The sequence below is a fragment of the Melozone crissalis genome, unplaced genomic scaffold, assembly GCF_028551555.1.
Source record: "Melozone crissalis strain CALT ecotype California unplaced genomic scaffold, PUWL_Pcris_2 ptg000016l_1, whole genome shotgun sequence".
Taxonomy (NCBI): Eukaryota; Metazoa; Chordata; class Aves; order Passeriformes; family Passerellidae; genus Melozone; species Melozone crissalis.
In genome coordinates, this window is record NW_026535794.1 from 41,667,934 (window position 1) to 41,681,378 (window position 13,445).

General features: G+C 42.6%; 1 protein-coding gene across 3 annotated transcripts in view; it reads left to right on the forward strand.

Moving 5' to 3' along the window:
• The first annotated feature begins 394 nt into the window (after positions 1–394).
• TGFBR2 (transforming growth factor beta receptor 2) overlaps positions 395–13,445 on the forward strand; it is a 58,750-nt gene continuing 45,699 nt past the window's right edge. Inside the window, exon 1 of one of the 3 annotated variants that reach the window (XM_054273822.1) lies at positions 395–517. In XM_054273822.1, the coding sequence (XP_054129797.1) occupies positions 424–517 (94 nt within the window). In that variant the 5' untranslated portion in view covers positions 395–423. Of the gene's footprint in view, positions 518–693; positions 756–1,693; positions 1,777–13,445 lie in introns of those variants that run through there. The other 2 variants (XM_054273823.1, XM_054273824.1) reach the window with 2 other exon arrangements.

The window sequence follows — 13,445 nt, forward strand, 5'->3', positions numbered from 1 at the left end:
AGGCAGGCGCAGCCATCCGGGCTGCACGTCGGGGCTGGCCCCGGCGCGCTCGTGGTGGGAGAGCCAGACCTGAGAGGGGCTGGCCTCTGGCAGATGATTGACACCAAACTGGGTGAGGTTTCATGTTAAAAGGAAAAAAAAAAAAAAGAGAAAAAGGAAAGAAAAAGGGCGAGAGCAGGGGAGGGGGTGACTGTGGGAAGGGGGAGAAGGAACTACTGTAAGAGTAAGAAAGTCCTGCCCAGCTGTTTGCGAAGTTTAAGATTTCCTGTTTCCCCTGCAGCGCCGAAGTGAAGTTTCAGTGAGTCACCCGCGGTCCCGAGCAGCGGAGCGGCGCAGTCCCGCTCCCCGCCACCGCCGCCGCGGCCTCCCCGCCGCCCCCGCGCCCCGCCCGCGGCTCGCCGGCCGCGCCGATCCGGCTCCGCGATGACTCCCCGGCTGCCGAGGAGCCTGCGGCGGCTGCTGCTGCTCCTTTCCCTCTGGGCACTCATGGGCAGCTCGCTCCCCGCTCTGCTCCGGGGTAAGTGCGCGCCGGCCCGCGCTGCCGCTTGACAGCTGCCGGGGCCGGGGCGGGAGGGGACGGGGGCAGGCAGCGAGGGACAGGCGTCCGCGGCGGGAGGCGGGGGACACGGTTGCTAAGAAAGTTTTGAGGCTGGAAACATTTCGGGAGAGGGTGACCGTGTTTGTTGATGGCTCTGCGGGAGAGTAAGCGGGGAAGAAAGGACTGGGAGTCTCGGGGTTTCGCGGCCAAAGCTGAGGTCCGTCCGTGGAGGGAATAGCGGGGAGAAAGGAGCGGATTTGGCAGGAAATCAGCCGAGTCTGCTCGGGCCGGAGGAGCCCGGAGAGGGCATGTAGGGGCTGCCTGCAGTGGCCGGGGGAAGGGCTGCAGGGCCTGCCCGCAGCTGATGCGGCGGCTCCCGCACCTGGTGCGGCCCCGTGTGCAGGGCCGGGCCGGGGCGCGGGCCGGGGGAGCCGCGGCGCCTTGGCAGCGCCCTCCGGGCCGGCCCCGCCGCTCGGCCGGGCACCGAGTGTGTGTGTGCTGCACCGCCGCTCGGCCGGGCACCGGGTGTGTGTGCTGCACCGCCGCTCGGCCGGGCACCGGGTGTGTGTGTGCTGCACCGCCGCTCGGCCGGGCACCGGGTGTGTGTGTGCTGCACCGCCGCTCGGCCGGGCACCGGGTGTGTGTGTGCTGCACAGCCCCGGCCACACGGCCGGAGTGCCTTGGGTGCTCTCAGAGGAGGGCCTGTGCGTGGCCACAGAGCCCGCTGCTGCGCGGGTCTGCACTTGGTTACCAACACTTGGGTTTCGTGAGAGTTTCTGGTGAGAGCGAAGTCCAGCCGTGGCTGTGAGCAGTTGGACTTCAAAACGTTCATTTCTCCGGCACTGACTGTGCACGTTGTTTGGCTCACTTTAAAAGTGACACTTTATAATCCTTACCCTGCTTCTACCAAGACATCCTTAGATAGGTTTTTAGGGTATGCAACTTGCAGTCTTCTTCATATCATAATTTATAATATACTATGAGCTTAAAAGTTTTGCTGCAAAAACAAGATTCCTGCCCTGAGCAGCCTTCAGTCTCTGTCCCCCTACCAGTAGTTACCCACGTCTGTGAATTAACATCTGTAAAATCAAGGTTAGGCCCTAAATCACATTGCAGAACAAGTGGTGAACCTAAAAGGAGAACCAAGAGATTGCAGCAAACTGCATCTGAAACACTGGTGAAGAATTAAGAAGCTTTCTAAGATGTCTTGTAATGGCACATCTGGAGTTAGTCTTCAGGTAAGGTGTGCACACCTGGGCTTCTACAAACTTTGCCCTGGGCCCTCTGATTCTCCTGTCTGGTCCATTCATGGTCAGCAGTTGATCCCAAATTTTGGCAGAAACATAATAATATAAAGTCGATAACTCTTGAATAGCTACTGCCTTTAGCTATGTGCAGTTTTGACTAACTTCATGCTTCATTAACCGCCCTGTCAAAGTCAACAGGTTTTGCATACCTGCAAAGTTACTCATGAAAACTTAGGGCAGAAGAAAAGAACAGTGTAAGAATAAGAGACTATGGTGTCCCACAACTCAAAGTTATATTAAATTTGAGGTGTGTAGCTTCTTGTTAATATTATATATATTTTCTCTATAATTTTTCATTATCATAAATCATAATCAACTAGTGATGGCCTTTATTTTGACCCCCAGCCTCAAACTTTTGCAGATTCCCATCACAAAAAACTTTAAATGGAGAAGCTCAGCTTTTGTTAATCTTGTGTTATTTATTATTATACTTTGTTTTTTCCCACTCAGTCAGTTATAGACAGTCTCAAACTATGGGTCAATTTTTAAAGGCAGGCATGGCTCAAGAGTTTGTTAATCTTTCTTGTCATAGGTCCAGTGAGGAAAAAGAACATAAACTAGTTACAATTCCAGCATTTTTCATACTCATCTTCATCTACAGCCTACAATAACCAAAACTGAGTAGGCCTGTTGTCAGATAATCTATCCCATAGCTTCAAAAGCTGTTTTGATAACCACCATCGGATTCTATTGTGCCCTAGAATTCTATTATGACAGAAGAGTTGATCAGAAAGCAACAGTTCTGTGGAGCAGGAAGTGTGAGGTTTGGATGTTGGTAGTTTTTTGGCACCAGAATGAAAATTAGAGCTGCCAAATGCTTGGGGGAAAACAAAACAGAAAAAAGAAAACAAAAAGCTACTTATTTTGTAATAATTCATCACTATAGTGAGGCTGAAAAAAGAGGAGATATATCAGTCTCAGAAGAGCTCAGTTCCCAGGTATGCCTAGTAACTAACCAGATGGCTAGTTAACAAAGCACCAGCTAATATTTAAACCCTTTTAACATTCTTCACAGCAAAATATTAGACAAGAATGACACATTCTCGTCAGGATTTTGGGAGAACCCACAAATTCATGAACAGGTTCAACAGGAATTTTCTCCTTTGAAAAAGATACTCTCATGTCCTGTACTACACAGAAGTAATTGACTTTTTTGCATAGAGTAAAGGGGCAAGGTGTAACTTTTTTTGAATGATTTTGAATGATTTATTGAGCATTTTATCAATTAATAGCAGTGCAAAAGAGCATTTGCCCACGTAAGAAATTGTTGTTAGTGTGTTCAAGTGAATGTGAATTTGTAGTTTGTCTTTGGGTGATCATAACCAGAAATTTGTTCCTTGGAATCATCCATGTAATAATTGTTCATCTCTGAACATCAGGAACTTAACATCTCCATTCAGCCAAACTCTATTTCCATTATTGTCTATTTTTTTGAAAGCCATATCAGAGTTAGTTAATTTTATAGTATGAAAATCAAATTTAGAGCTTCAGATGTTTGCAAAAGGGAAGTAGGAGAGCAAACATCTTGTAACGGGATGGAACATGTTTGTGACAGGATTGAGTCTAAAATGCATTCCTGCCCCCCATTAAAACTGGCATTTTTCCAGGTATTTCAGGAGGGAAGTAGGGATGTATCAGAGATGATATTGCATTTTCTTCTGTTTATGGGGTATCCTTGAATTGTGAGACTTTTATACCTAAGACTTTGAAAAACACTTTTGTTTACTTGCTTTTTTAGTTCATTGGCATTAACAAGCTTCTCTAATACTCAGGTGGTGAATTCCATATCAGAATGGTTTCTAGTAAAAAATTATGAGCCAGATCTTAAGCTGCTGTAAATGAATATAGTTCCATTAGCCTTAGTAGAGTTATACAGAGTTACAGCAGGTTTCCTGAAACAGTTTCAAAAGTAATTTCAAAAAAAAGGGCAATGGAGTAATTCAGAGTTTTTCATATACATAGTATTTTTTCACTCATATTTTATAAACACTTACTATTATATGACCTATATTTAGTCAAACAACATTGCTTCAAAATGAAATACTCCTTTCTGGGATGAATTGTTACAGTTGAAAAGATGCAGCATCCTATAATGGGGCCTTATAAAAGTTGTCATTGTGACAAGGTTCACTCTGAACATGGGAGGAAATATGGTGTCAGGCTCTTACCAGAAGGAAAATTCCTCGTGGTTTGGTTTGTGGGGGTTTTTGCAAGTTTTTTTTCAAAGGCTTTTAGGAAGCATTTGCTCTTTTGAGGGGAGGAAAAAAAAAGAGCCAAATATCACTGTAGCACCAGTTGTTGGAGTTTCCGATGCTTGTATTTCCTCTGCAAGATATTTTTAAAGTGTTACATAATTGGTTTTTTGAGTTTTTGGGTTTTTGCATTTGTGGCACAGGAACTCTTTTCTCAGTAATGTATGTGTGTGCTACATGCACTTTGCTAACATTCACTGCCACTCCTCTGACCTCAGAAGAGCTGTGCCTTGCTTCCAGTACTGCCAAAATGAGCAAAACCAACAGGTTGTGCCCAATCTGGTACTCTTGGATCTTGCATAACAGGGTGCATTTATATCAGCTAGATATGAAACATGCTCACTCGTGCTGTGACAGATCCTGATGAAAGTGATCCTGCAATCTCCACCCTGGCTGGCATGGCCACAGTCCAGCCCGCAGTGAAAGGCAGAGCTTCCAGCCACCTCTGTGGTCCCAGGATTAGCAGGGGGAACAGCTGATTTGCTACAGCCCTGATTTGCTCATGGTTCCCACAGCCCTTCTGGCACCTGACAAGCAGAGGAATGAATGGGTGCCCTGAGGCAGGTGGGAGACAGCAGCCTCGTTTCCTTTGCCACAGAGGAGCCTTTTGACTCAGGGGAAATACCTAGGTAGGCACATCCCAGGAACATTAGATATGTTGTATGGCCAGAGCATTGCAAACTCAGTAAAATTGACTGAGGTATCAACCAGTCTCTAAAGATGTTGCAGAGTACAAGGGGTTCCCAGTGGAAGCAGTGGAGAGCCTGTCCTGATATGAAAAAGAAAGTTGGCTGAATCCTAGTCTAAGAGAGTGAGTGCTGGGTTACTTAATTGATCTTTAGCCTTAAATTTTGTTGGTATTAGAGAGGTTTTTTTGTTTTGTGGGGGTTTTTTTCCCTTCCCATAGGATAATGGGAAGTGATTTTTAAACCCTTATAAAATGGTTTCAAGAATAAAATGAAAAGCGATGAAAAACTACTTGTGCTTTTCTATGAACTCTTGTTCTGGAAGGTCAAAATAGACTAAAATAAATCAGAAAGAGTATGTCTTGGCTTTGACAGCCAAAGTCCTTTGGATGTTTAATTTCACTGGCAGGTGTTGTATTAAGAATCAGCAGAGAAGCTTCTTACTACAGGGGATAGATTGCTTTTACAGCAAGGAGTGGGGGTACACACTCAGACAGGGCAAATGTCACTGTAAGCAATGGGTTGGCACTAAACATCTGCAGAATTGGGTTCTCAGTGACCCAGCTAAATCTTCAACAGTTGTTTTTCATATTATGTCTGCACTCTGGCATAGCAACAGAGCAGCAGCACTGGCACTTGTTGAGTACAACATTTTATATCCTGCTGCCTGAAAGAGCATGGTTTTAGTGGTCTACAGATGTTTAGGGTAAGATATGTAAAGAGAGCAAATTGCTTCAAATGCCATCCACTGATGGAATCTCATCCAGAGGAATAGTTAGAACTAACAAATCTCACCAGGAATTGCTTAATTCCATTTTTTTCTGGTGACAGCATGTTCATCATTTATATGTGTCCATTTGCTTCTAGAGATTTTAGCAGAATTGAAATTGAAGCATGTTTTAAGGGTCCTGCCCAGCAGTTCATATAGGCTAATGTCAGCTTGTTTGCATTGCTGCAAAGCTTTAGCAACTGTTCTAGATTTTAAGAAATGATAACATTAGCAGTGTCAGGGGAAGTACTAGTTGCTGATTTGTCCATATTCATGCGTATTTTTTTTAATATGCCATTTCCTTGCTCTTTCTTTTGTTGTGAATGCCATTGTAGTTGTTACAGCTGGAACTACCTGTCCTTTTTTTCATATGGGTTTTAAAGCCTTTTCACCTCTGGGAAGATTGTCTCAGGAAGAAATAGTTTTCCCTTGCTCAAACAACTGGTATTTAGCAAGAACTTCCTGCTGGCATTCATCCTTGAGTTAATCTGGTTGGAATTACAGCTGGTTGAGAGTTTTTGACACTGTTTTTCATGGGAAAATGCTGATTTGTCAAAACTGAGACAATTTGTGGAAATGTACCAGTTTCCATTAAACTTTCATCAGGAAACGTTTCCTTTTTTTTTTTTTTGTTTCTTCCCTAGTCCACAGTGGAATTTCTGATATAGAAAGATATAAAAATAAAAATATAAAAAAATAATCATTAATCAATAATTAGACTAAACACTGGTCAATGGAAGAAAGGTGGGATTAAGTGCATGGCCTGACTCACAAAATGCACGTTTGAAACTGCAGCTCCCCCTGTCCACTGTCCCCAGGATATTGGAGCGCTGTCACTCTCACTGGGCATGAATATATAGACATCCCCATATCTAACACCTTCAATGATTTTGGTTTCACTCTGTTGTGTGTATGAGAATGTATGAAATGTTGAAGCACTTTGTGTGGCAGGAAAAATATTCCCCTGACAGCGTTTTTCAGGTTGACCTGTAGCCTTGTGTTCATTTGCTCCTTGTTGGGTGGGAATGGAAGGGCTCTGAATGGCTCGAGTCCTCTAGTCTTTGTTTCATATCGTAATAACAAGCTGTATTCAGAAATCTGTGTCATGCAAAGGAACCACAATTTTTATTGTTAACAGTCCTGTTAGTCTGACTCTAGGATTCCAATTCTCTGCTCACCCAGAGCAGTGTTTTGGCAAAAATTGGACTGAAATTAATAGATTTCAGGAGCAGATAGAGGAGTCTGCTTCCTCACACTTAAAGCATGCTTCAGTTGACAACCCAGCAGTTACATCCCTACAGTGACACCTGGGATTAACACTGTGCCTTTCCAATGGCAATTTGAAACCAGAGGTATTTAGAAAGCTGTCTTCTATTCCTACTCCCTTCTGTTTGTACCCAAGCACTTCAGCCCACACTCTCAAATGAGCTGTTTCCCTGTTCTCTTAAGTAGATACCTGAGATTTTAAGGTAAAAAAGAAAGATTTATAAAGCAGCCAAAGCTATATGTTTAGCAAGTGATTTGCAAGTCACACTACATTCTTTAAAGTGTGTTTATAGTTACCAGTAACACAAGTTGGGAAGATCAATTTTACCCTCTCTGCAGTGGATCAGTTCTTCCAAAACATTGCATTGGTATTCCCATGGGCTTTGTTTAGTGCAGCATTAAAGCTCAGTTAAAAAAACTGGTCTATGCAGGGGACATTAGAAAATGCAGATTTGTTCCCAAGGTCATGGTGGTTCTGTCAGGGCTTTGAGACTTTTTTCTGTGAATCTGAACAGTACACCCAGAGAGCAGCAGGAAGGTCTCACAGTTCTATTCCTCGGAGCAACATTTTCCAAGTAAAGACCCGAGCGTGGTTCTTACGTGCCTGGGGCACTTTAACAGGTCCCTTAAAAAACTAGCATTGTGCAAGTGGAGCGCGTGCAGCCAGGCTGTCAGCTGGCATAAATCAGCTTCCTCTGTTCAAGCCGAGGAACCTGCCCTGATTTATACCAGCTGGCAGAATCTGGCCACAGAATAAATAATAGGCAACTGTATGTTATGAGGCTGTAATTCCCTCGAGCAGGCTTTTGTGATATCAGTCTTACAGGAGCCAGAGTGATCTGGTTCTCTTTCTTGGAGCTAGAGAGTAATTTGACTGCAGTTTTTTGAAGTCCTCAGAACACTAAGAATGGGAGATTTCAGAAGGAGAATGCTTCCAAACTTCTTGTAAGGTATCATTAAGGATTTTTGCCCAGGAAGAGTCATGGTAAGGGAATTTGGGAGGATGCAGATGAATTGATGTGGGATAGGTAGTCCCAAAAAGATAAATATATAAGAATGATGATTTCTCATCATGACCAGGACTTTTCTTTAAAAACACTTGTGTGCATTTCCTAAGATGTATGAAAACTGAAGCTCCCTCATCACTGATAAGCTTCTTGTGCTGGTGTAGTTAATAAGGAAGAAGAGTGGAGAATGTGAAATGAGGACTAAAGAACAAATGCCTTCTCAGAATGTGGATGTGGTTTTTAATTTTGTTTAACATTTTACCCAGAAGGATCATAAGTGAGCTGGTACTCAGTTTATTGACTTAGCAAGAAAAGGGGTTTCAGTTAGATTTATCAAGTGTTGACCTGTAATTCTCCTGGATCTAAATATTTTAGATGTGAGATGCAGGTGAGCCATCTCCCTCCAGTTTTAATCCTGCTATGGATTCTGCAGCTCAGAATGGGATTAAGTTCATCATGCCTATACATCACCTGTTGGCATGGTTCGATGGTGCCTGGGGCTTTTTGGATGATAATGTGGCAATTTTGTAGATTTCATCTCACTAACTAATATAAGCACATCTTTAATGTTGCTGTACAAGGGGCCGAACTTTGAAGCAGACCACAGGTGATTAGTAATGGGTTATCTCTTCTGGTTATTTTCAGAGAAGAAAGCAGAAGCAGCTATCCAGGATTCTTGTGTGTCTTGAGATACTGATCTGGTCTGATCCTGAGCCTAATTAGCAGCTTAGATACTGCTGAAAACTTGTTACATGAAGTTGTAGTACATCTGTGGTTTGGATAGCACCTCTTCAGCAACAATTTAAGTCAGGTCTTAGTTCTCAAAGGAAGATTAAATTTCTTACCATTTTGGCTTCCCTCCTGATTTTAGCATTACCAGGCTGTCCTGACCAACTTCCATATGCTTTGGGAGCTCTGTGGCTGGAGCAAATGTGAAGTCATGGTTACATCAGGACTCAGTGTACCTTGAAGTACTGCAGCCAGCAGTATATGTGAATAACTTCTAGCCACTGAAGTCCATGCTTGGGGAAGTAGGATAGATGTAACTACATCGTTTTCCTTTCTCAGCTTTTTTCCTCCACCTGTCTAGTCTCTTAAAATATTCCTTCTTTATGTAGTTAGTATCCACTGTGCAAATTCAGGCTGCACTTGGGGTGCTCTGCTCTCAGCTCTGTAGCTATCTTAAGCTTTCCTTTAACGTGACTGGGTAGTGATTTCAGAGTGTTCCATTCTTCTTGAGAAACTTACAGAAAGGGTGCAGGAAGTAAGGGGTAAATCTTTGTGTTTCACTAACGGGAAACATTTAATGAGATTTTTAAAAATTTTGAACAATCTGCAGTCAGGAACCAATGGAGAAGAGCTGTCATTTGCAGGTGCTGGTTGATCTTTTATTCCCTTTGATCGGTTCTGCCCACCAGCATGCAGCAATTACCCTTCTCATTTGTCTCTGGCATACAAGGGGATCTGTGATTCTGCAGTGACCATGCTGTGGCAGTAGGCCAGCTGCCCTGCTGTGTACCTTCTACCTCGCCACAGCTCCTATTACCAATTTTCACGGTTGCCTTGCCTCCTTTTCCTACAGTGGTTAGAGCTTTTGCCCTGAAAGTGGGAGACCCATGGTCACATCATTCCTCAGCCTGAGAGTATCTAAACTCCATCAATGAAAGGCTCTAGGATGAAGGATCCTTGCTGGCTGAGACAGGGGAAAGCTTTAGAGGCAGCACTTTGCAGAAAAAGGGTTGACATGTGTGTGGGTGGTCCCCCAAAGCATGTCACAGGAGAAGAAAGCCTGTTCCCTGATGGATTCATTCATTATTCCAGCCCCTGCAGGGTGACTGATATTCTCTCCAGGGAGTTCACAGCACAACAAAGAGACACTCTACATACAGAATCTTTTTTCCTTTCCATACTGAAAACAACCATTTCTCATCCTCATGAAAAGATCAGAGGGGACCATGTAATAGTCATGACTTCGTAAGCTTCTTTATTTAAGCCTTCACAAAGTAACTAGGTCAGCAATACATGCTTCTGGGCTATTGAATTTCCCTTCTTCCCCTCAGTCTATTCTTCCATTTCCTCACCCAGCTTTACCACAAGGGAATGCCTTAAGTCAAAAATCTGGGAAGCTGATCCTTTTATTGCATTTGTAGTATTCTCATCTGGTAAGTACAGTGCCAGGCCATGAGGCTTTCAGAGCTATCATAACCCAAGTTTGCTTGTAAGCAGGAACACCACACTGTCTGGTTGTAACTAAAGCCATATCTACTCTCTCTTTGCTCTGGATAATAGATACAGGAAGACATTCAGCAGGAAGAGTAACTCTTCTGGAGAAGAAAATACAACTAAAATGCGTTTCCTTTTTTTTGTTTTTCTTTCTCCATCAGCTTCTTGCTTGCACATTCCTTACTTCTCACATTTTATACTTTTGCCTTAAGGTCTGGCTGGCTGGGGGCTTTGCTGTTCTCACTTTTCTCTGACACCACACTGGCATGATGAATATTTATTAGTGCAGGAGCAGCCTAGGGATTCTTGTACATATATGTCCCCTGATTTTAATGTTTGTGAAGGAAAATAAAAATGTGATTCCAGCTAAATCACCAATATTCAGCATCTGGGGTTCAGAATGAAGAATCAGGCATATCCTGTTATTTAAAAAAATATGCACTTGACCCTCAACAATTTCAAAGTACCTGTATTAGACATGAAAATTCATCCTGTACAGACTGAAAAGGATTAGAGGCTCCTTATTTCATATGGGAGAAGGAGACAAGATTTGTTGGTGACTTACAGCTAAGAACAACTTTTGCATCTAAGCCTATGGTTAAAGCAGTGAACTAGGAAATGAGAAGCCTCTTAGTCTTTAGAGACTCAAACACAGATTTCCAGCTTCCCATGATCTCATCCATTGTATTTTTGAGGCCACCATTAAACTTCAGTACAGTCATTTATATTAGTATTTCCACAGTTTCAACTTGTGTTGCTTAATATATGAGAAAAAGTAATGCAATGATGTGTTAATTACAGTTTCTGTAGACAATTCTAGAAGTTGTGGGAAATGAACAGAGATTGTTTCAACACTTGCCTATTGTTATCGGGAAACTGAGGTTCAAAGAGAGTCATAACCTCTGTTCTTTCTCTACAGAAATTCTGGATTAAAGCCTTTAGAGCATCCAGAAATTCTCAACAGTCTCAAACACCCTGTCAAGTTCAATAATATATTAGCACTTTTTTCCTCCCCTATTTTTCTCTGGCTAAGAGGCTGTGTGCCAGGAGCTTGGTGAGGCACATGGAAGCTTTGGTAACTTTCTTCTGTTTGACAGCTGAGGGCCTAACTTTTCCCTCAGTTGTCCACATATATATTATTCATGGTTCAACCAATTTGCACATTCCGAAACCAGGCTTTTTTCTTCTGGTGGCTCATAGTGTGATTATCAGGCGTGTACCTACTGGTGATTTGAAGGCAGAAACTTGCTGGCCTTCTCATGGGTGAAGGTGGGTAGCAAATGCTAGAAGCAAACCACTAATTATTTAAAGTATCTTACTCTTGAAAGCTAATGACAAGGCACATTTACCACTATCATAACCACATGCCTAGAAATAGAAAGCACTGATACCTGCTTTTCCAAGCTGTTGCTTGGCATGAGTACTTAGACTGCCCATACAATCATCACTTTTCCCTTTAAAAAGTGGATTTTGATTTAAGTTTCCACTGTGCTTTTGGAAATGAGATGTAGTTTGCTTTTACCAGGGCATCAATTTCTACTCTATTGTCCTTAGCCTGCAGTGGGTAAGGAAGGAGGAGGTACTGTTTGTTTGGAATCATGCTGTCTCTTTTGCATTTTCAGGTGAGAGTTTAATGTTAATAATTTCCTGCTTTTTCAACATGATGGATTGTTGTGGTTTTGGATAAAGGAAGGGCTAAAGAATTAGGAATAGTACCCACAGCTGCTGTTCTCTGGCTGGATATGAGATATGGTTGGTTAGATTGGTCAGATATGCAGGCACTTTGCCATGCCTTGTTAAGTTACCATAAATAACATAAACACCACTAACTGGGATAATTTGCCTTAAGGCACAGTTAAGGTAGTGCAGCCTAGCTGAATCTGCTCTGCCAGAATGCTTAGCTGTAGGTAGCAGAGCTCAAGTGGAAGTTTGCCACAGTTAGTTGGTGGAAAATAGGGTTTTAAGCTGTGCTAACTTGATGTTTTAGACTCCATGGGGGACGATATTTTGAAAGGTGAAAAAGCATCTGTTCTGAAAAATGGAAGCTGTAGGTGAATGAAACCACCCCAGACACAAGGGGTGCATTTTTAGCAGACAGGATACTTTCATTATCAGAGTATGGCCAAGGCATGTGATAGACTTTCCAATGTGAATCTCTAAATTAAGACAGTGTTTGGCTTGTTAAACACATACCCAGGTAAGTTAGGGCTTTGCAAAATTAGCTGGGTGGAATGGCTTCACTTTCAGAAGGCCAGACTGGGAATACCATCCGTAGAGTCACAGGGCTCTTGTAACCTTTGAATCTTTGATGCAGCAGGTTTCCACCTCCAGGCTGGTATCACTCACATCCCTCTCAGAGTTAAGACTAGCATCTCCAGGAGTAACAAAACAGTTAAACTGCTCTGCTAACTAATGTTGTATGAGGATATTTCAAATATGCATGAGTTATAAAATTTTACATCCAAGGAATTTAAAAAATGTCTCTATTGCTATGGAACACTTTCCTCTGGTATAGTCTAAGCTATTACTGTGTTGGGAAAGCTTGGAATAGTTTTGCCTTATGAGAGCACTTTTAAAAACAAACTGTGTTGTACATGAGTGCAGTGTTTGTGAGAAATGCCAAAGTGACAGGTTTAGAGAATGAGCTGCCCATGTCACTGAGCAGTTTTGCCAGAAACCATAACAAAGCATGTAACTGGCTCGTGGTGTTTGAGGGATGCTGAGTGGCTCGGCTGCTATGACCATGTTATGCACAGCTTCCTCAATGACAGTTGTTGAAATAGTATTTTCATGATGTAATTATTAATCCACTTGGCATTTGATTAAAAAGATCAAGGCATTTCATAGAAGCCCTTAGACATCCTGCAGACTCCTACTGATTTGTACAGTTGAATAAGTGCCCTCCAGATTAAGGATGATGATGACCAATATCCAGAAACATTTGATGGCTCTAAAATATTAAACATCAATGAGTATAAGTTGACATAGCAACACTCAAAAATCACAGCATCTGGTGAAGATCTTATCCTATTAAATTTACTCAAATATGTGACAATAAACAACTTCTGTCCTGCAGTGGCAGGAACATTATGTAGTAGCAGAGGAACATAATGCCAGAAATGAACTGCACTGGTTAAAAATTTATCAAGTGTCATTATATCTTGCTTTTCACAGTTCTTAGTTGTTAGGAAAAAAAATGATTGAAGTAACTGGATGAAGTTTGATGTATTCAGATGAAAATTGAGAGGTAGTGGTAGGTTCTGAGCTGCTGCTTGGCACACTTGCTCTTGTGATTCTGTCTTATCTCTTCCCAGCTTCCTCTTCAATGGAAGGAATTGTTTCTTAGAGACTTAAATTAGTCTTTTCTTTGCAATGTTTCTTTTAAACAAGCTTGCAA